The following is a 22,099-nucleotide window of genomic DNA, read 5'->3' as shown; positions in this document are numbered from 1 at the left end:
GGTGCCTGGCTACCGCCGCTGACTGCTCCGACAGGGATCACAGTAGAAGGTTCCTGACAGAGCAGGAGAAAAATGTAGAACAAAATTCGAATTCATAAAAAAAAGACCTGACTTACTGGTCTGACAGAGACTGGAGGAAACCCAGAGACTGTGGCCCCCAGACACCCTGCAACTCAAAACTGAAGCTACTCCACAAGTCTGCTTTTTAGCCAAAGATTAGATGGTCCTATAAAACAAACAATAACACACACGTGGAACGTGCTTCTTAGTTCAACCAAGTGTATGAAACCAAATGGGCAACACGTGCCGAATAGCAAAGATGAGAAGCCAGGAAGGGACAGGAATACTGGGTGAATGTTGGCCAAAACTCTAGCTGAGCCCCAAGTCAGGCAGGCATTGAGGGGTAGAGGAGACTGCACCCTGCTCACCAGAAGGCACAGCAAAGTTCCAGGGCATAGGTGGTGGCTGTATCATCCTATCGCTGGGGATGGCTTGAAGAACTGGAGCAGTAAACCTGTCCCCACAGAATTAAAATGCTCCTTTCTGACTGCATTGTCTTAGAACATCCTGAATTTTCACTCACTGGAGATGGGTCTCGGCTCCTGGGCATGTGGCGACTCACCTGAGCCTCCACCCTTTTGAGCGCATTCACGCCAAGCAGCTGTAACTGCTAAAGCCTGGTGCTGTTGGTGACGTGGCATGAGTCTGACGAGCAGACCTGTGTGTTTAATTAACCTCACCATTTCCCTCATTTTAGGGACAGCCGGTGTGGCCGGGGATATGGTCGCCACCAAAATCGTCGAGCTGTCCAAAAAGAACCGGGTGCTGATGGCAGAGTCGGAGGGCGCGAAAACCAGAGTGAAGCAGCTGAGCAATCGTGTCCAGGAGCTGGAGCGGGACGTGAGGGGCCTTGTCCATTCCTGCCTCTGGAGGGGACTCTCAATGCCTAGGCCACTCCTCCAGAGATGGAGCCACATGTAGATACCTTGGGTGCTTCTGAAGGGTTGTGGACCAGTGCTTACAATGAGTTCCTGGGCCTTTGTCATGTTCTGAGAGGGGGAAGTGTGTCAGGAAGCAAGGGGGACACAGGTCACTGAGAGGCAACCTGGTTAAGGGCACGAACCTGGAGCCCGACTGTCTGTGTGTGAATCTCAGCTCTGCCACTGACTTTCTTTGTGACTTCGAGCAAATTATAAACTCTCTGTGCCTCAGTTTCCTCCTCTGTCACATGACAGTATTAGTAGTACTCACCTCAAGAGTTTGTGAGGATTAAAAGACCAGTACCTGGCACGTAGTAAGCACTGGATGAACGTTTGCTAAATAAATTAAGCAAATAAAAGCAAAGTTACTGTAATTGAGTGAACAGGGATCCTTGCTATCTTGAAGCTAGAGGCAGGAACAACCCCTCAGTCAGGGTTCCGCTGTTGTCCATCTTCTCCTTTTTGGGACCACCAGCCCTCCCAAGCTGATCACAAAGCCCTCTAGGCAAGGACACAGCCAAGTGGTCCATGGCCCTTAGGAATTAGAATGGAATCCACGTGCTGGAGGGAAAGTCTCCTCATATCGCTGAGGAGCAGAGGCTGGGAGACACTCAGAGGCTTTCTCAAGTCACACAGCCAGTGAGTGGTGGCACTGGATTGCAAATCAGTGCTTTGCCCTCCAAAACCCACCTTGTCATTATACTTGGCATAAAATTAGAGCTTCTTGATTCTGTAACAGATGTTTTGAGCACCATCTCAGGCCCTGGGGATGCTGTGAGGAACAAAATAGATATTTTAGCAAAATAGACAATTTGTCCCCTTCCTGGGGGACAGGCCAGCACCAATTTGTAATATAGTTGTAAACCGCGGCCGAGGAAAAGGAGAGCAGTGGGTGGGTGGGTTAAGGAAGTACCTCTCAGAAGAAGGCCCAGTGGGTCCCTGGAAGGTGGGGAGGGGCCTCCGTGCAGAGGGCCCAGCATAGAGTAGAGAAGAGGGCCTGAAAGGAGACCAGGGTGGCCAGGAGTGGAGCAAGTATGAGGTCAGAGAGCTGGGAGGGCCGGGTCATGCCAGGCCTTTGTGTAAAGAACAATCAGGAGATGATTAAAGGGTCAGTTGGTTGTATACCGCAGTCTCAGCCACGAGGCCATGAGCCTGTGTGGCAAGTTTCTGCGTGTCTCTGACCCTGTCTCCTGGTCTGTAACCTGACGTCTGTAATTCCTTTACTCTCTCAGGCTGTTTTCTAACTCCAGGAGACAGACTGTGGCTGCAGTGTTACCATTTATTAAGCATTCTCTGGAGCACGAGTGGGAGCTTTTAGTGAATCCTGGAGCCTCTCTTACCCTGTGGTTGGGGAGCGGGGCAGTGGATCAATTAACCCCTCTCCCATCGCAGAGCAGTGGGTGAAGGGGAATTCATCCACTCAGTCCTAAAGCGGGCTGAAAGGACAAACCACCAAGACCGCACACCCAGTGGCTCCAGACCACTTCACTTGGGCTGCACAATTTGCCAAGCAGAATTAAATACTAAGTGCAAGGATTTGCTTTTTCAGCTGCAGACAGCTGTGGCCAGGCTGCCAGCCCAGGGGGGAGCCGAAGCGGGAGCTAAGCCTCCGAGGACCCCGATGGGAGACAGAGCCTTGGTATGAATTCTCTTCTGTGATGGGGAGTCTGCCAAGGCAGCTGCCAGCCTGGGCCCCCCTCCTCCATACAGACGCAGTTGCCTCTGCCCTAGGGCTGCCCCCAACCCATGGCCCTGAGCCGTGTGCTTATTGTTCACCATTGCCATGTCCTCAGAGCAGAGGACCAGGGAACAGTGACGGAGCTGCTGGCTGAGGCCAAGGATGCCCAGGGGAGGCTAGGGAGGATCTAGCTCTGATTCAGTCCCCAAAGAGAGAGTGTGGGAGGGGCCTGAGGACCCTGTAATCCTAGAAGCTCAGGTCTAGGGGAGAAGGCCTAGTCCAGCTAGTGTCCTCTCAGCCAAGACTTCTCCTTACAGTATCCTCACAGGGAAGACACCCAGCCTCCACCTTACCCCAACGATGGGGAGCTCACTACCAGCTCAATATGATAAAGAGTCTTCCCTTTATGGAACTCAAAATCTACAGCATCAAATTGGTTATTTGGAATGGGGCTTGTTCCCTAGATTCCGTTTTACTAAACCAGTGGGTGAAGCCCAGGAAACAGGAATTGAAGCTCTGTGAAATGAAGCAATCTGACCCAGTGGACAGCCAGGCATGTGGAGCCCAAGCCAGGCAGATAAATAGCATCAGAGTCTCGAGAACATCCCAGGGGTTTCTTGGGGCAGCCAGGCCAGTTGGTGACACAGGGAACCCAGCCTCAGGTCTCCCAGATCAGTGTTTCTTTCCCAGCCCCATCTCCCCTGTTATCTACACTGCAGAATCAGGTAGCCTCACCGTCATCTTGATGAGAAAAATCAGCCCTCCATGTACAGGGATGGGCCTCTGTTTGGAGGTTTGAGTCCACCCAGGGGTCAGTCTGTTCCCTTAAGGTCCGTCCTGTGTAAACCAGTCTCATTCCTTGGGAGACAGTAGAGGGGGCCCTTCCGTGGGCAAAGGCTAGTCTGAATGTTCTCCGGGGCCTCTCCTGGCTCTGAGGGACACTGCTAAGATGCCCTGGTTTATTCCAGACCATTGAGTACCTCCATGTCCCTAGAGCTTCACTGGACAGGAGGCTGCTTGTTCAGTCACTTGTTGAGCCATGACATAGGGCATCAAAGACAGGGCCTCTGTCCACGGGCCTTCTGGTCTAGGAGGTGAGATAAGCAGACATATTGAAGGAAGGACGTGGCCAGGGCCTTCAGAGATAGCTCTGAGTTCAGCAAAGGGTACACACCCTCCATGTGAGGCAGCGGGAAGGCCGGACGGAGGAGGGATCCTTGAGGTAGGCCTTGCTGGAGAAGGATGGTGGGGCAGGACCTTCTACAGGGAACGGTGTAAGCAAAGGCACAGAGGCCAGGAAGCACTAAGTATTCCTGTCCAGTTTGCTTAACTGTCAGCTTGCAACCCAGGACCCATGAAGGGAAAAAGGGAACAAAAGCCAAAAAAGCTGAGATGGAGTCATAGAGGGAGGCCCTGAATCAAGCTGGAGCGGGAGTTTTGACCTGGTTCTGTGGCTGCAGGGACCCTGGGGTTTGTTATCGGGGAGTGGGTGATGGGCTACGAGTCTCAGCTCATCAGTGCAACATGTTTCTCTGGCAGCCTCTGATCAGAGGGAGAACAAAAGCAGTTTACCCTCCTTAGACCCACCAAGGCAGCCCGAGCCTGAGTCACACTCAGGCCTGTAGACTCACTACATTCCAACCCAGGTTCTAAAGCACATTCCAGAGAGGAGCTAAGCACCCTCCCTCAGCATGGGGCTCCAGCAGGCTATGGCATGAGAGGCATTGGCATTGCCCCCTGTGGACTGAAAATAGCCGGGGCAGTGGGAGGGGGGCATGTGTGCCCACACCCAGGTCCCCCCGAAGGCTGTGAGATTTCACTCTGGGCAGAAACATCTCTAAAATGGCTGGGAGGTAGGGTTGACCCAGCTGCTGGGTGCGGGGAGCAGGGGGAGACAGGCAGAGGGGAAGCAGCGATGGCTACTCCTGTACGTGGGCCCCAGCCATCTCGAGAACACCACATGGCCCTTGGCCCCCTTTGCCAGCTGCCCACTGAGCCTGGTTAGGCCACCCGGTGTGGCCCCTGTCAGAACCCGGCCCCAGACAGGACCCTTTGCATGCATCATCCCGTCAACCCTCATAGGTATCCTGGAGGTTAGTATTAAAAACCAGCAGCTGTCGAGTTGATTCTGATTCAGGGTGACCCCGTGTGTGTCAGAGTAGAACTGTGCTCCATAGGATTTTCAGTGGCTGATTTTTTGGAAAATAGATCTCGAGGACTTTCTTCCAAGGTGCTGTCTGGCTGCACTGAAACTTCAAACTTTGAGTTAGCAGCTGAGTGCATGGATCATTTACACCACCCAGGAACTCTGAGGCTGGTATTACATACGTTTATAGATGGGGAAACGGAGGCATGGTGAGGGGACCTCACTGGCCTGATGTCTTAGTCATCTAGTGCTGCTATAACAGAAATACCACAAGTGGATGGCTTTAACAAAGAGAAATTTATTTTCTCACACTCCAGAGGGCTAGAAAGCCAAATTCAGGGTTTCAGCCCCAGGAGAAGGCTTTTTTTCTCTGTTGGCTCTGGAGGAAGGTCTTTGTCATCAGTCTTCCCCGAGACTAGGAGCTTCTCGCACAGGAACCCCGGGTCCAAAGAATGCGCTCTGCTCCTGGCACTGCTCTCTGGGTGGTATGAGGCCTTCCACTCTCTGCTTGCTTCCCTTTCTTTTTATCTCTTGTAAGATAAAAGGTGGTGAAGGCCACACCCCAGGGAAACTCCCTTTATATTGGCTCAGGATGTGACCGGAGCAAGAGTGTTACATCCTACCTTAATCCTTTTAACCACAGGCGGAGATTATGATTTATAACACAAAGAAAAATCATAAAACGGAGGACAACCGCACATGGCCTAACCAAGTTGACACGTATTTTGGGGGGCACAATTCGGTCCATTACACCTGGGTTCTAAATCCAGGTCAAATCTGATCCAAGGATTGTGCCCCTCCCGCTGTCTGAGCAGACCAAAGAGATGCTGCAGGTCCCAGTATCCACATGGCAAGCTCATGCACTCCCACCGCTCTCAGCACCCCCAACTTGTCAGAGCCAGTGGGGCTTCCGGCACTGCACATCTTACAGGCTGGGATACTGCTTCCCAAAAAGTAGCACGTTAAACCAAAAAAAGAAGAAAACAAGCCCAGTGCCGTGGAGTCAATTCCGACTCACAGCGATCCTATAGGACAGAGTAGAACTGTCCCATAGAGTTTCCAAGGAGCATCTGGCAGATTCAAACTGCTGACCCTTGGGTTAGCAGCCATAGGACTTAACCACTACACCACCAGGGTTTCGAAAGCACATTAGCAGGGGGAAAAAGACCGGCAACAGTGAGAAGGAATGACAGGCAGCCAAACAGGGAAGAACACACAAAACGTACTAAAAAAAAAGATACACCTTTTTTTTTTTTTAATAAGTTCTCAGTTTGCAAAGCCCATTCACACTGGTTATCTTATTCAGCCTTGTGGTGGTGCTGTGAGGAAGCAGGAGAAGGAAGTACACCCACTCCTCACTTCTGGACTATCTTCCTATCCACGTTTCTCATTTATGACGATAGTAAACAATCTACTATCCTACTATTTTGTATATTAATGACATACATCCAGCAGTAATGAATGCTGAGGTGAGAGTAATGTTGGCTGTGATCGTTAAGGTTATGTGTCAACTTGGCTGGACCATGAGTTTCAGTGGTTTGGCAGTTATGAAATGATGTAGTCATCCTCCATTTTCATGTAATGCCGATTTTCACATAACAACTTGGTCTTTGAAACCTATCTGTGTCGATAAGTAAGGAGTGGGTATATTTTTACACCCATTCCACAGATGAGGAAACCAGAGCAGGATAGGGGTTCTGGACCATGTGTTCAGGTCTAGTTTCCTAGACCAGTGGTTTTCAGCTTGACCACCTAGGGCCCTTGGGGCCCATGAAATTTCCTGGACACCATCCACTGGGAGCTGCCTTTGACACTGGTATTCACATGAGACCTTGTTGACCACTGCTAAGGAAAAATCAGAAAGCCACTGCACTGCCCACCCTGCTTCCCGGAAGTCCACCCACCCAATTTGTGTTAGGGCAGTACCAGGTGGTCTCAGTACCACTGACTGGCAAGATGCTCAGCACACATTCCTGCTGTTTTGGTAGCATGAGGGTCAATGAGATGATAATTTCTGTTGTACTAGCAACAGGTGAAATTGGGAGAACCAGCAAGTGCAGGGAAAGAACCAGGGTTCTAATCCCACTTCTGTCACCCCTAAGGGCAAGTTACTTCATCTCTGGGCCTTATTTTCATCACATAAAAAAAAAAAAAATTTTTTTTTTAATTTTTATGGAAGGGGTTTGAACGGCCTGATTTGGAGGTCCCTTTAATGTCAAACTTCCGTGAGTTTGTGCCCAGGAACCTCTGTTAAGCACAGAGAAGTGGGCAACATCTTTGAGAAAAATTTACGTCCAAATGTAAATCAATAACATTTTTTTAAATGACATTGCTGAGTACCAACAGGCAGAGTTTTCATAATGGCTGCGGTTCTTCAAGCCACAGAAATGGAGTATTTGTGGGAGTAGACTGGGCCCTTATTTTTGTTTGGTGGGCAGCTGCCAGGAAAGGGAGGCCAAGGCCCAGCTGATTATTCCCTGGAGAGGGAAGCCCTGAGTTAGGATGATCAACGAGCTAGTTCCCTCTTTACTCTGAGTCAAGATGGATTTGGTGTGATGGTGGCCTCTGAGCACAGGAGAGTGAGCTCACCTTCGGGAAGTGTCTGGGAGATGTGGAGCCTACATGCCTCGTCCAGATGCTCCACCTCTGTGGCCTCTGCACATGGGCATGAGCGTGTGCATGTGTGTGTGTGCGCACAACACGGAGCAAAGAGCTCAGACCCCAGAGTTGGACTGCCAGGATTCAAATCCAGGCACTGCCCTTACCAGCCAGGTACCCCGAGCCAAACAGACAGCCTCCACCAGCCTCAGTTTTGCATCTGTACAGTAGGGCTAACAATGGAACTATTTCACAGGGGTTGGTGAGGATTAATGAGTTACTCCGTGCCAAGCACTTTAGCACAGGGTCTGGCGCATGCTTGGGTAAATGAGGGCTGTGATGATTATGACTGTTGAGGCAACAAGTGACTGCTGTCCCTCCTTCCCAACCAGCCTGAGAGCCCAGAGGTGAAGGCCCTGCAGGACAGGCTGACGGCTGCAAACCTGAAGATGAGCGACCTCCGCAATCAGGTCCAGGCCATGAAGCAGGAGCTCAGGGTAGCCCAAAAGGTAGCCCAGAAAGCATGGCTCAGGTCTTGTGTGGCCTAGGCTGGGCTTGGGGAGCATGCGGCCAGGACATTGGGTTCCATTCAGGAGCAGCAAGTGCTCGGCCAGGAGCATCTTACCGCATGCTCTGCTTCGCGCTCCAGGTCTGCTAACATCTTCCCACCAGCTCTTGGTGGACACCCATTTGGTGGGCAGGGCCGCTTGCTGCCCAGGGGGCCCTGAATGCGTGCCCAGAGGTACCCTCCCTGCTCTGGACCCTAAGTCAACACTGCCCCCCCCACCAGGCAGAGTCCTTTAAACCTTCTGTGTGCTACCCGCACCCCAGCAGGTCTCTCCTTAACAAGGTATGTTGGCCTTCTTCGGAGCCTGCTGGAACCTGCCTCCTGCCCTCTGCTGTGTGTCTGTGATATTAGAAAATGAATAGGTTGTTTGTTTATTAAAGGCCCCTTTCAAAGGCAAATGTTCAGACTTGGGATGCAGGCCCAGCTGGTTTGCTGTTTATTTTTATTTACATAGTGAATTCTCTGGCATTTGTCTTCCCTGCTGGAACCACTCAGACCAGCCAAGATTTCTGAAACAGTGCTCTATTGTGGAAACAAGCACCAGAGACTTGGTACACAGGATCAGGTTTCCGTGGCAGGCTCCAGGCCCATGTCACAAGCTATTTCTCAGAGCCTTAAGGTAGGACCTGAGTGGTGCCCTTCACCAGCTGCAAAGTTGGACCTTTCTGGAACCACCGCTTCCCCAATTGATGTTCCTCCTTGCTGCACCTTGCTGCACCCAGAGATGGCCACTTGAAGCGAGGCCCTGTGACGGTGTGCTTCCTGTAATCATCTACAATTACCTGGATTCTCCAGGGCTGGCAAATGGGTTCAGGAAGCAGGTGTTGATCGGCTTTGTGGTTCACTCATCCCAAGGATATAACAAGGGCAAGGGGCCCCATCTGGGCATTGTGGGCAGTCTCTCTGCTGCTCTAAGCACCGTCCAGGAAATGCCAGGGAGAATGGGTTTACTGCTTTCCCAGGGATCGGGGTAAACTGACCCTTGAATGCCATACACCGAAGCAGAGGGAGGCTGTGTGGGCAGAGGCAGGACCCTCTGGGGAGCCCCACGCACCTTGCATTACTACTGAACTGTATGCAGCATTAGGGGTCTGGTCACACTGAAGGCCTTTCTCCTGGTCACACTGAAGGCCTTGCCTCATTTCAGGTCTTGGCCAGTGAGGTTGGAGAAGACGTGAACATCCAGCACCTCCTGTCCACCCCTGGGACTTGGCGTGGTCGAGCTCAACAAATTCTTGTTTTGCAGAGCAAGGTGAGCGAGTCAGCAGACTCCTGGCCCTGAACAAAGGGTTTGAGATGCCCCAGAAAGACCCGCACTGACCCACCTGAAAGCCTTAAGCACAGGGACCCAAAAGAAGGTCTTTAGTACTGTAAAGCACGCTCCTAGGCTGCTGTTGTACATCTGCCTGACCAGCCTGATTTTAATTTGCTATTTAATGAACAAGCACTTACATAACAGCACACACGAGGCACTGCTCTTAGCGCTTCACAAATGCCAGCGCCTCTGGTTTGATTTATTTTACTCCAGACATATTTTTTCCTAGCTCATGTCAGTTTGCGTGACTGTTGGAATTGTAGGCTTTTTCCAAGCAGTTTGGTCCAGATGCTCCCAGTCTTTTGAAAGTTTAAATACCCAGTAAAAACTTAGCCTGCCTTCCTCTTCGTTTTCTGAACATTTTGGAGCATACCTAGAGCCAGACTGCTTGGATTCAAATCCCAGCCCTCTGCTCAGCAGCTGGGTAGCCTTGGGCAAGTTACTTCATCTCTCTGAGCCTCAGTTCTCTCATCTGTATGATGGGAGTGATGATAGTGGGGTGGTTGGAAGGACTGAATGACTCAGTGTGTGTCAGGGGCTCAGCACAGTGACATAGGTTCACTGTAGTTATTTTCCTTTTTGCCTTCAAACTGAGAAACACATGAATAGATGTGTGACTTCCAGTATTTGCCAAGAGTGTCCCCTTCATTCCCAGGGACTTGAGGGTCACAGTTCCTGGGTGGCTTTTACTCCTCAGGGTCTCCTATGGGCTCCTTGAAGCCAACATGAAGGGGGGAAAAAAACCTCTAAAAAGCTGTAATTGATGATGAGTGTGTGGCCTTAGGGTTCAAGAGACGTGAGTTTGAGTCTGGTCTCTGTCACGGTTCATAGCTTGTGACCTTGGGCAAATTACTTCATCTATCTATGCCTCAGCTTCCTGTCCTGTAAACGGAGATAATACCTTCCTTGCAGGGTTGTTGTAAAATTAAGTGAAGTAATACATGGAAAGTACCTGGCCATAGTAAGTACTCAACAAATTAGTTATTATTGTTACTGCTGTTAAGGTATATAAATAAAAAATTAAAATACTGTGTTAACACTTACATGAAGTTACCACACAAAGCCACACGAGGGCACTGGCATGTGCTTTCCAAGCAATGCTGCCTCGTTTGCCAGTGATGCTGGTGGATTTTGCCTCCTTTCCTGGCTCAAGTTTCCCCAACTTTGCTCCATCATTTGGTTGGGTCAACATGGGAACCAAGGTTAGAAGGGCCCTAGGAGTTATCTGCTTCAATCCCAGTCTGATGAAACCATGGATTTGTGGGATGATGTTTACCTGCCACATGCCCATATGTGCCAAGATCCATGCTGTCTTAGTCATCTAGTGCTGCCATAACAGATACCACATGTGGATGGCTTTAACAAAGAGAAATTTATTCTGTCCCCGTCTAGTAGGTTACAAGTCCAAATTCAGGGCGTCAGCTCCAGGGAAAGACTTTCTCTTTCTGTTGGCTCTGGAGGAAGGTCCTTGTCCTTAATCTTTCCTTGGTCAAGGAGCTTCTCAGGCGCAGGGACCCCGTGTCCAAAGGACGCGCTTTGTTCCTGGTGCTGCTTTCTTGGTGGTATGAGGTCCCCCACTCTCTGCTTGCCTCCCTTTCCTTTTATCTCTTGCGAGATAACAGGTGGTACAGGCCACACCCCTGGGAAACTCCCTTTGCTTTGGACCAGGGATGTGGCCTCGGTAAGGGTGGCATTACAATCCCACCCTAATCCTCTTTAACATAAAATTACAATCATAAAATGGAGGACAACCGCAGAATACTGGGAATCATGGCCTAACCAAGTTAATACACACATTTTGGGGGGGACATAATTCAATCCGTGACACATGCCAGGGGCTTCACCTGGGCCATCTAGGGGTTTCTCAAAGTTACCTAATCCTAGAGATAATCCATTGTTGTTGTTAGGTGCTGTCGAGTTGGTTCCGACTCATAGCAACCTTACACACAACAGAACAAAACTCTGCCCGGTCCTGCGCCATCCTTACAATCATCATTATGCTTGGGCTCGTTGTTGCAGCCACTGTGTCAGTCCACCTCATTGAGGGTCTTCCTCTTTTCCACTGACCCTGTACTCTGCCAAGCATGATGTCCTTCTCCAGGGACTGATCCCTCCTGACAACATGTCCAAAATATGTAAGACGCAGTCTCGCCATCCTTGCTTCTAAGGAGCATTCTGGCTGTACTTCTTCTAAGACAAATTTGCTCATTCTTTTGGCAGTCCATGGTATATTCAATATTCTTCACCAACACCACAGTTCAAAGGTGTCAGTTCTTCTTCAGTCTTGCTTATTCATTGTCCAGCTTTCACATGCATATGATGCGACTGAAAATACCATGGCTTGGGTCAAGTGCACCTGAGTCTTCAAGGTGACATCTTTGCTCTTCAATACTTTAAAGAGGTCCTTTGCAGCAGATTTACCCAATGCAGTGGGTCTTTTGATTTCGTGACTGCTGCTTCCATGGCTGTTGATTGTGGATCCAAGTAAAATGAAATCCTTGACAACTTCAATCTTTTCTCCATTTATCATGATGTTGCTCATTGGTCAAGTTGTGAAGGATTTTTGTTTTCTTTATGTTGAGGTGCAATCCATACTGAAGGCTGTGGTCTTTGATCTTCATTAGTAAGTGCTTCAAGTCCTCTTCACTTTCAGCAAGCAAGGTTGTGTCATCTGCATAACGCAGGTTGTTAACGAGTCTTCCTCCAATCCTGATGCCCCATTCTTCATATAGTCCAGCTTCTCAGATTATTTGCTCAGCATACAGATTGAATAGGTATGGTGAAAGAATACAGCCCTGACGCACACCTTTCCTGACTTTAAACCAATTAGTATCCCCTTGTTCCATAGCACTTGTTAAAAATACAGATTCCCTGGCCCTTCCCCTGGAGCTCTGATTTGTTGGTCTGGGGTGAGCCCCAAGATTTGTCATTTTAAGAAGTATCTTGGAGGATTCCCTGGCTCAGGCAAGTTTGGGATACCCTGCCTTATCTCACTGAATCCCCGTGACCACCTTATGTAGGGTGTACCCTTGGGCCCGTTTTATAGATGAGAGAACTGATATTCAGAGAAGTAACTTGTGCAGTCACATAGCCAGTGAGGCTTTGAGCCAGCCTCTCAGCTTCCAAATCCTGCCTTCCTCTGTGACATTTCCTACAGGTGACCAGGAACCTGTTGCCTCCTGATGAGCCCACCTAGTCTAAGGTGGTCCAGCTGTTAGAGAGTACTTCCTTGTACTGAGACGTTCTACCCTTTCCCTCACAGATTCCTGGAGGCCACAAGCCTGGCTCTCGGCCTCAAACGGTCCTTTAGAAGTAGGGTGATTTTTCTCATTTACCTTAAAATTTCTCTTTTCTAAGCTAAACCTCTCTGAGTCTCTTCCCTGTTTTACGCAAAATCCTAACTCAGATTCCTCCCTGTCTGTCCCTCGCATATGGGACTCCCATAACCACCTGTAACAGTGGTTTGATACTCAGTCTAGTGGGGTCTTCCATCACACCTCAGGGCAGCCCCTCTGTGGGGCAGAGTCTGTGACTGCAGACCTGTTACAGAATAATGAGATTTACCACCCTCAGGTTCGAGAGCTGGAGAAGCAATTGGGACAGACCCGGAGCCAATCTGCAGGAATAGCTGGTGATGAGCTGTCCGGCCATTCAGACCCAAGGAAGCTGTCAGCACAGGAGAAAAACCTGCTGAGAATCCGCCTCCTGGAAAGAGAAAAACAGGAAGGCTGGGAGGTAATGCGTGCCCGGCGAGGAGGTCAACTGGGCTGGTAGGAACCGAGATCATGACCACCCCTGCAAGGGCTCTGAGGTACAGGCGTCTGTCTTAGTTATCTAGTGCCGGTATAACAGAAACACTGCAAGTGGACGGCTTTAACAAATTTTTTTCTCTCATAGTTTAGGAGGCTAGAGCTCCTAATTCAGGGTGTCAGCTCCAGGAGTAGGCTTTCTCTCTCTGTCGGCTCTGGGGTAAGGTCCTTGTCCTCAATCTTCCCCTGGTCTAGGAGCTTCTCAGCACAGGAACCCCAGGTCCAAAGGACACACTCTACTCGTGGCTGTTCTTTGTTGGTGGTAATGATGTTCCCTCTCTCTCTGCTCGCCTCTTTCTTTTATATCTCAAAAGAGATTGACTCAAGACACAACTTAATCCTGTAGATTGTGTCTTTCCTCATGAACATAACTGCCCCTAATCCTCCCTCATTAACATCGTAGAAGTTAGGTTTTACAACACGTAGGATGGAGGACAACCATGCAGTACTGGGAATCATGGCCTAGCCAAGTTGACACATACTTTTGGGGGACATAGTTCAATCCATCACAGTGTCAGAAGCTCTGAGCCATCCTTGTAGGCAGGAGTCACTTGGGGCCGTGGTCACCTCTATGCATGGTCCTCGGGTTCCATTGATTCAGCTTGAGTTTTCTTACTGGGATCTCACCCCAGTGGACTTTGGGTGGCCCCATCCTTGGCTGTTTGGAGATATTGGACATTGTAAAGGGGAGAAGGAGAGGGTCACAGTCCCAGAGGTATAATATGGTTACCTGTTACTGTCAAACCCGTTCCAACTCATGGCGACCTTGTGTGTTATAGAGTAGAACTGCACCATAGATTTTTTTGGCTGTGATATTTATGGAAGCAGGTTGTCAGGCCTTTCTTCTGCAGTGTTGCTGGGTGGGTTTGAACCACCAACCATTTGGCTAGTAGTCGAGCACAAACCATTTGCACCACCGAGAGACTTAGTAATATGGTTAGATGGGGCTTAAAGGAGGAGAGCTCCATGGTGATGAGAGGTGGGTAGGATGGTATTGGCACCAACAGTTGTGTCTCACTAGCTATATCAAGAGTTTCAGAACCTAACTCTACCAGGCTTTAGCAACAAAGGAAATTTAAGAGCCGAAGTAGATGAACAGTCTAGAGGTGGCCTGACTTTAGACACAGATGGATTGAGGATTTGGGGGGACTTAGTCTCATTGCCATTTTCCCCTGGGTTGACTTCACTCTCTCCCGTGGAGACAATTACAACTTGTAATTCCAGCTTATACCTCCAGCCCAGCCCCACAGACAAAGGCCTTCTATTTCCTAGTAGTTGCAATAGAGTCCCAAAATTGAGTCTCACTGGCTTAGCTTGTGTCATGTGCCCATCCATGAGCCAGTCACTGTGGGTGAGGGTATGAGATGCTTTGATTGGCCAAACTTCTGATGTTAGCCCCTAGGTCTCCCCCAACCAAGGACTGAGAGTGGTGAATGGGGGCTTCCTCAAAAGTAGAAGAAGTGGGAGGAGGTGCTGGTAGACCAAACAACAGGCCACTTCAGTGGCCCTGGCAACGGACTTCCTAAAAGTAAGGACCTTACCTTTCCATTATGGGATTTCCATTTGTGAGTGCCAACTCAAGGCTAAGCCCTGTACTAGGATTATGTGACCATCACCACAGTGCACCCTCTACCACTACTAGACCATCAGGTGTGAGTAGGGGAACAGTGAGACTGGAGGGGTGGGTGGGGCTCAGTCACCTTGGACCTTATGCTGTGACCAGAGATTTTGACTTTTATCTTGAAGGAGGTGGACAGCCACCAGAAGGTTTTAAGTTGTAAAGGGACATGCTCAGATGTGCATTTTGGAAAAGTTGCATGGTCAGGCATGTGGATGGTGGGTTGGAGGAGGCATGGGAGCAGAAATAATAACTCACTAGAGGCATGACCGAGGACCTACACCAAAATAGGAGGACTGACAAAGAGGAGCCGGACATGTGTGACCTTGAAGGGCCAATGTTATGAGGCTCAGTGACTGAAGGGACATAGGAGGGTGAAGAGTAGGCAGAATTGTGGAGGACTTCCCGAGATTATAGCGGGTAAGTAGGTGAGACAGGAAGGGGATTAGGCTCAAGGGGAAATGGAAATGTTGGGTTTGAGGTGTAGCTACCTCAAACTTACACACACAGAGAACAGAATTATGTTGGAGTCATAGAACCAACTGTAAGCCACACGATGAGTGGAAGGAAATGATGTCCTGTGTGCCTTTCCTCTGTTAGGCACCCACTAGCACCTGGAATGCGGACATCATAAAACAGGTGAACAATGGCTGCCTCCCTGCAAAGAGCCAGAATAGCTTTTATTTGCTTGTGGTTCTATGGATTCATCATGTTTTACAGTTTTGCATTTCTGTAATTCACTTCATCCAGGATCTGAAAACACTTTTCCAGAGATAATTGCACCCTGAACGCAAGTCAGATTATATCACCCACTGCCCGAGACATTCCTCGGTGTCTTGATCTCGGCTCTGAGGATTATTTACTCAGACCTTGCCCTGACCTGCCCCTTCGCCCACTGTGCGCCAGCCACACTGGTTCCATCCCAGGGCCTCTGCTTCTACCCTTACCTCCTTCAGTCTCTGCTCAGATGTCACCTTTTCAGAGAGGCCTTCTCTGACCGCGCCCCTGCCTACTGTTCCCACTTTTAGCCTTATCATCATTTGATTTATCAAATAGGCATTGCTGTTGATTGTCTTCCCTGCTAGGATGTTTGCTCCCTGGAAACAAGGACCTTTGTTTTGTTCTATGCTGTATCCGGAGCACCTGTAGCAATGGCAAGCACACAGTAAGCCGTCAGGAGGTATTTGAGACTGAAGGAATGAATTACTGAGAGACTGCCAAAGGCATGAGAAGCACATGCATTTCCAGCTTGTAGCCCACCAAAGCAAGGCAGAGTCTAGGGTGATGTCCTGGATTGTGTGGGGGAAGTGAGAGAATGGAGTGGCGAGTGGAACCTTCTTCTCATTCTAGCTTTCAGTGTGGTGAGGTGCTTCAGCTTGAACCCAAGACTTTGTGCTGTTCGTGCTCAGGGAGTGGCAGAGGGTGGGGACAGCCATGCTCTCTGGAGGACACACACAGAGATGGCCAGTGGGTCTCCTCTTGTGTCCCAACTCTGGCAGAACAGGGGCAGCTGCCTGGAAGCCTGTGTCCTTGGGCTGCAGAGAAGAGTGCTGCCTTGCATTAGTGAGTCCATTGTGTGCGAGGGGAGGTTAGGAAGGCTGCAGGCCCACAGACAGCCCTGAGAGTCCTGGGCTGGAAGCCCTATGCTGGGAGTCTGCTGGCTTGTTCTGTGACCTTCAGCAGGTGTCTTTCCCTCTCTGGGCCTCACCAGTGACAGAAGTGGCCAAGGTCCCACTAAGCCCTGTTGCCCATGATTGTGTTTTCTGGTTACAGAAACTTGCGAGTGAGCGGGACACCCTCCAGAAAGAGCTCGAAGAGCTGAGAAAGAAATTTGAGGGTGTGAAATCTCGGAATAAGGTGCTGTCAAGCGAAGTAAAGACCCTCAGGAGTCAGATGGGCACCTTGGTGGAGAAGGGCAGGCATGACGATGAGCTGATCGATGCCCTCATGGTACGGCCCACCCACTCAGCTCACTGGGGCCCTCATGGTACAGCCCACCCACTCAGCTCATTGACTCCCTCATGGTATACAGCCCAGCCACTCAGGCAGGATGGAGCCCACCCTGCCCAGAGCACTGTGACCCAGCCCCCACCAGATGGACCTTCTCACTCTAAAATGCCACCTGTGCAACCTAGAAGCCCATTGCCTCCAGATGGGCCCCAGCACCAAAGCCCTGTCCCAGAATGGGAGCAGCTCAGAAAGGCTGCCTGCGACACTGGCTGTGCCAAACATGAGCCACTGGCCTTGCAAATCCCAACGGAGAAAGAAATGTGTGAGGAGGAAGGGGACAGGATTACATCTGTGCTGTTTTGCATCAAGGAATGGAAGGGACAGCTGAGGGGGCCAGTACAAATTATTGTCTGTGTGAGAGCAGTAACCTCCATGTAGAGAGCACCTCCTCTTTGGTCACTGGGAGGGTGGCTTATCATGGTTAAGCCCAAGACAACCCCTAGGGTCATCTATTATAATCTCATTTCACGGAGGGGAAACTAAGTCAGAGGACTCATCCAAGGCCGCACACCTGGGTTCAAACGTTGTTTATCTGACTGTAAAACCCCTGTTCAGTTAGGAAGGCCACACTGCTATTCCCACCCTACAGCCTACTGGGCTTTCCTCTCTGGGAACTTAGGCACCCCAGGGCTTTGGTATCTAAATTCCAAGTGGTGCCCTTTGCTGGGATGCTTGGGGGGCCAGTGCTGGCTCAGGCACCCACCTTAGTCGGTAAGAATTTCACAAGACAAAGCAGTGGGCAGGACACAAAAGATCAGAAATCTAGGCCTGGCCCTGCCCGTAGTTCTTTTTGTGGCCCTGGGCCAGTTACATCCCCTCTCAGCCACAGCTCCCCAGTTTTTAAACTAAAGGTGTGAGGAGGGTGTCCTCTGAGGTCCCTGTGTGCCCACCATTCTGGTTACTGAAGGTGGCATGATGGGAGCTGCTAACCAGCCCCAGCCTGCCATTGACCAGCTGTGTGCCCTTGTGTTCTCTAGCCCTCGGTTTCCACATCTGTGAGATGGGGACAACAGTCTCTGCCTGGCCCAAATCACTGACACAGTCCCTCTTCATTGGCTCCAGGCAGGAAGCCTCTGTTCTAGGAATCTCCTTGGAGGCATCCCCAGGGCGTGGGCCTCAGTCAGGTGCTGGAATCTCAGGCCTAGCGATCCCTGGCAAGGGCTCCATGCACTGCCTCCCAGTGTGGTCTCCCAGCAGAGTGGGATCAGGGTTTATTTCACACAGATATCCCTACCAGCTGAAGCAAACTGTTTTCTGCTGTCCTCAAGAGCCCCTTGGATGGCCTTCATGGCCCAAACTCAGGGAGGAGAAAGTTGAGGACAGGAGAAGGAAAGGTACAGGTGTTGTCCCCACCTGCCTGGTTGAAGCATCCTGGGCCCAGAGGGCAGGCAAGGTAGGGGTTCCTGCTGCCTCTCAAAGGAACAGTCAGTCCTCTGTCAGTTTCCTCTGGGAGCAGAGAGGGGGTGGGTGCTGGGGGTGAAGGGAGGCAGCCAGTCCTTGTCCTTCCTTCCCATGGCTGACCCACAGCCACCCTCCCCCTGACGCCCCAGGACCAGCTGAAGCAGCTACAGGAGATCCTGGGCAGTCTGAGTCTACAAGAGGAAAAGACAAGAGCGTCCCACCACCGCCTGGACCAGAAGCTCAACAGCGAGGCTCAGCGGAGCAGCAGCCTCGTCGCCCAGCTCCGGGCCATGGTGGCTGAGCGGGAGGCCAAGGTGCGGCAGCTGGAGTTGGAGATTGGGCAACTCAGTGTGCAGGTGAGTGGGGCACTGGCATTGGTACCCATTTTCAGCCCCTGGCAAGCCCATCCACCCTCTGGAGGAATCTCGACTCTTTTCACTTCTTTTTACCTGACTTAGCTCAAGCCACACCACGTCCTACCTGCCTCCACCTGACCCCCTAGCACATTCTGCATACAGTTTTCCTTTCTAAAATACAAACCTGATTATGTTCCTGCTCTGCTTAAAACCTGTTCATGGCTCCCCACGATCCTCTGCCTCATCAATTCCTCAAGGATCCAGGCTCCTTCCCGCTCTCTGGCTCCCATCCGCAGCTGTGGCCCTCATCCTCATGATCCAAGATGGTAGCTACAGCTCCGGCCATTACATTCACATTCCAGGCAACGGGATGACAGGTGGAAGGCCAAACTTCTCGTCAACCAGCTTCCAGGCATGTGACTAGTTCTTGCTGCCACCACTCCTGCATCTTCTCTTCATCCTTCCCTTCTCCCCACACTCTGGCCCATGGACGCCATTTAGCACCTCACGTGGGCTCTCTGTCCCCTGACTCCAGGTCTGCTCACATGCCTCAGAACGCTCCTTCCCCTTCCTCCCCCATGGCTTCTGCCTGGCCAGCTGCCCCTCAGCCTTTAGGGCTTACCTAGTCACGACCTCTTATGGGAAGTCCCAGGACCCCCACTGTATATGTTATGTGCCCCTCCTGGGCACTCTCCTAACTCCCTGTGCGTCCCCAAGCCAAACCTTTGTCATGCTGTGTAGTCGGTTTCCTGTTGCATCCCCTGAAGTCTCCTCGAGGGAGCATAGGCGGTGGCCCAGGACCAAGCACACAATAGATACTCAGTAAATGTTTATCCAGTGGTGAGCCCCTGAAAATATTTTGCCTTGCAGATGCTTTGAGGGCGTAGCTTGGGGCTGCTTAGAGTCAGACACCTTCAGCTCTCTATGGCTCCTTCCTGTGGTGGTGGTGGTGCTGGAGGGGCAGAGAAGGGTGTCACTGGTGGTCTCTGGAGGAAGGATTCCTTGACAGGCACTCAGGTCTCCCAGTGGAAGAGGAGCCCCACAGCCTCTGGCACCCTGGGAACTTGACTGGTACAGCCAGAGTTGTGTCAGAGAGCAGCCTTGCCCTTTGTTCTAGGGACCCGTGGTCTGGTCAGAGGTGTGGGAGCCCAGGAGCCCCTTGTCTCAGCCTCAGGTGGGGTGGGCTGGCCAACCTGGTTTGTCTTGCAGCCATCTGTCTCTGGAGGCCAGGGGAGCCTGGGACCACAGGATTGGCTGTGGTAGAGATACCTGAAGCCTGAGGCTGGAGGAGCCCGAAACATGGAGAAGGCCTGAGAGCAGAGCATGTGTGGTTATGAGTGGGGGTGTTATCTTGTAGTCCTCACCCTGCTTCCCGTTGCAGGCTCACTGGGAAGTGAAGTCTGAAGGGGCACAAGAACATTCCAGAATCTTCACCTCACTGCTGTCCTTGCTCTAGGTCCACAAGGGAGGACCAATCCTTACCTCAGAATTCATCAGCCAGTTGGCCAAGCATTACCCACCAGACAATTAGCATACATCGTAGGTTATCTCAGAATGGGTGGGGCTGGAGGGCATGCCAGGCTCTTTAGGGTTCACTTCAACTGTCTTCCCATCAATGGTGGGGGTCCTCTAATGTTCCGTCTTCAGCCAGGCACCACCAGGTATCCAGAAGATACCTAGGAGGGGCACGATTCAGGGAGAGGCCTAGGAAGCCCAGCCTCCACCCAAGGCTGCTGACCCTTGCTGAGGCCCTGCCAGCCTCTCTGGCTCCAGGTGCCTGGAAGGAAGCTGGCCTCAAGCTGTACCTAGCTAGCATTCATGAGGCTGCCAGAGAGGTAGGCCCCGAGGAGACGGGCAGCCTCTGACCTGCCTCGTATGGAGGGCTCCACCTCTCTTTGGGACCTGTATGTTGACCAGCTTCCTGGCTCAGTCACCATCCTCACACCATGTAGTTCCCTTTTTGAAAAGAGGCATTATTAGATGTCATTGTCATGCAAGCAGCAGCTCCACCAAACTGACCTCGTTTTTTCTCTCTTTAAAGAAGCCTCTTTCATACTCCCTGAAAGACCTGAAATCAAGCCAAGCCCCTTCCTGCCTTCTCCAGGCCTCAGAGCCAAAGCCCCAAGAATCAGACCCATGTCTATTCCCTGCAGTACCTTCGGAATAAAGGCATGGGCGAGGGGTCCAGTGGGCCTGAGGTCAGCCATGCCTCCGCCAAGGTCCTGGAGGAGCCAGGCCTGACCAAGTCCCCGGCCTCAGCAGGCGATCACGTTGGCAGGCTTGGATCTGCTCGGTAAGAAAAAAAGGAATGGTGGGGTTGGAAAGTAAATATTAATTATTCAGAAGAAAGGCTGCTTCCTGCCGTCTTTGATGGGAAGCCACGGAAACAATTTTAAGATGACTGTAGCTCTGGCTTTCCAATATGTGGGCCTCTCCTATTACGTAGCACTGCATCTGCAGGTGGGAGCCACTGAGGCCGAGATAGTATTGTGTGTTGGATTCACTCTCAGCTGGCCCCAAAACGTATCTGCTCCAAGGAATCTCAAAGAGACCTGGGTTTGATTGTCTGAGGCTCTGATGTCTCCTGGTTCTGTCTCATTCTGAGCAAGTTGGAGTTCTGGAAAGAAGGGTTGCAAATCCACACGGCTGCCCAGCCAGGGCTGCTGCGATGGCCGGTACTGGCTACTTGCTCAGTCTCCTGGGATCCCTGCTGGCCCCTGCTCCCCTCCCAGCTGAGCACATGCAGAGAAGTGAGGCCCAGTGGGGCCCAGCCTGCCTTGCCCTGGTGATGGGCCTCTTCCACCTTCACGCAGCTCTGTGACCAGCCTGGGCCACACGCTGGTGGAATCTGCTCTCACGCGGCCCTCTCTGCCCAGTCCTCATGGGCCCTCACCCAGGTATGGAACCCAGGACACTCAGACCCCCATGGCCCTTCCCACCCTTGGTTGCTCAGCCAACATTGACATCCCATTTAAAAGGAAGGGAAATGGAGGCCAGGCAAAATCCGGGGACTCTTCCAAGGTTACATAAGGACATGGAGGATTGGGAAGGTCCAATTTCTTGCCTGAGGTGGCAGAGCAAGCAGGTTTCAGGACTAGACCCTCAGCCCTGTGACTCCCAGGCCAGTGTTTCTTCCTAGTACCAGAGAGTTAACACAAGGAATCTTCCAGGGCCTGACTTCCAGCACCTTCCCTTGCCTTCTTTTCCATTGAGAATCAGTCTGTAGGGGGAAAGTTTCACATCATATGAGTTCTCACTCTAAGCGACTGATATCCCCTCAGCTCTCTGGCCCCTCTTTGTTGATAGAATCAAGCCTTAGGGCTTCAATAGGCCCTTTGTTCCTCCTGCCAGCTCACAGACAAAGGATGACTTTTTCCTGCCTCTTAGTCCCGTCTTGAGCCCTGCCCACTGTCCACTGGAGCCCTGCTCCTGCTGTCAGCCCCCTGAGGCAAGTCAGCCCAGGTTCCGGGCAAGGCCTCCGAGTGCCTCTAGCCCTGTGTTGGAACTGCTGTGTGACTCTGGGCAAGTAGGTTTTTCATCTGGGCTGCTGTCTCCCAAGGAGTGCCTACAGCACTCAGGTTGCTCAGGCACTATGGGCCAAAGCCACCCCTGTAGGTCAT

At 51.3% G+C, this 22,099-nt stretch overlaps 1 protein-coding gene across 7 annotated transcripts in view; it reads left to right on the top strand.

The window, feature by feature from the left end:
- Positions 1-22,099, top strand: part of CCDC13 (coiled-coil domain containing 13) — a 56,941-nt gene that overhangs the window by 15,650 nt on the left and 19,192 nt on the right. For 4 of the 7 annotated variants that reach the window (XR_007514505.1, XR_007514506.1, XM_049863458.1 and 1 more), the window contains exons 4-12: positions 758-900; positions 2,530-2,619; positions 7,795-7,911; positions 9,118-9,222; positions 12,859-13,020; positions 16,486-16,662; positions 18,273-18,479; positions 20,633-20,772; positions 21,293-21,376. Coding sequence is in view for 5 of the 7 variants with exons in the window: in XM_049863458.1 (XP_049719415.1) it covers positions 758-900; positions 2,530-2,619; positions 7,795-7,911; positions 9,118-9,222; positions 12,859-13,020; positions 16,486-16,662; positions 18,273-18,479; positions 20,633-20,772; positions 21,293-21,376 (1,225 nt within the window). In the remaining 2 variants the exon portion in view is untranslated. The remainder of the gene's footprint in view (positions 1-757; positions 901-2,529; positions 2,620-7,794; positions 7,912-9,117; positions 9,223-12,858; positions 13,021-16,485; positions 16,663-18,272; positions 18,480-20,632; positions 20,773-21,292; positions 21,377-22,099) is intronic. The other 3 variants (XM_049863462.1, XM_049863459.1, XM_049863460.1) reach the window with 2 other exon arrangements.

This window comes from Elephas maximus, chromosome 20 (assembly GCF_024166365.1).
Source record: "Elephas maximus indicus isolate mEleMax1 chromosome 20, mEleMax1 primary haplotype, whole genome shotgun sequence".
Lineage (NCBI taxonomy): Eukaryota > Metazoa > Chordata > Mammalia > Proboscidea > Elephantidae > Elephas > Elephas maximus.
This window is presented reverse-complemented; position numbering and strand designations above follow the sequence as displayed.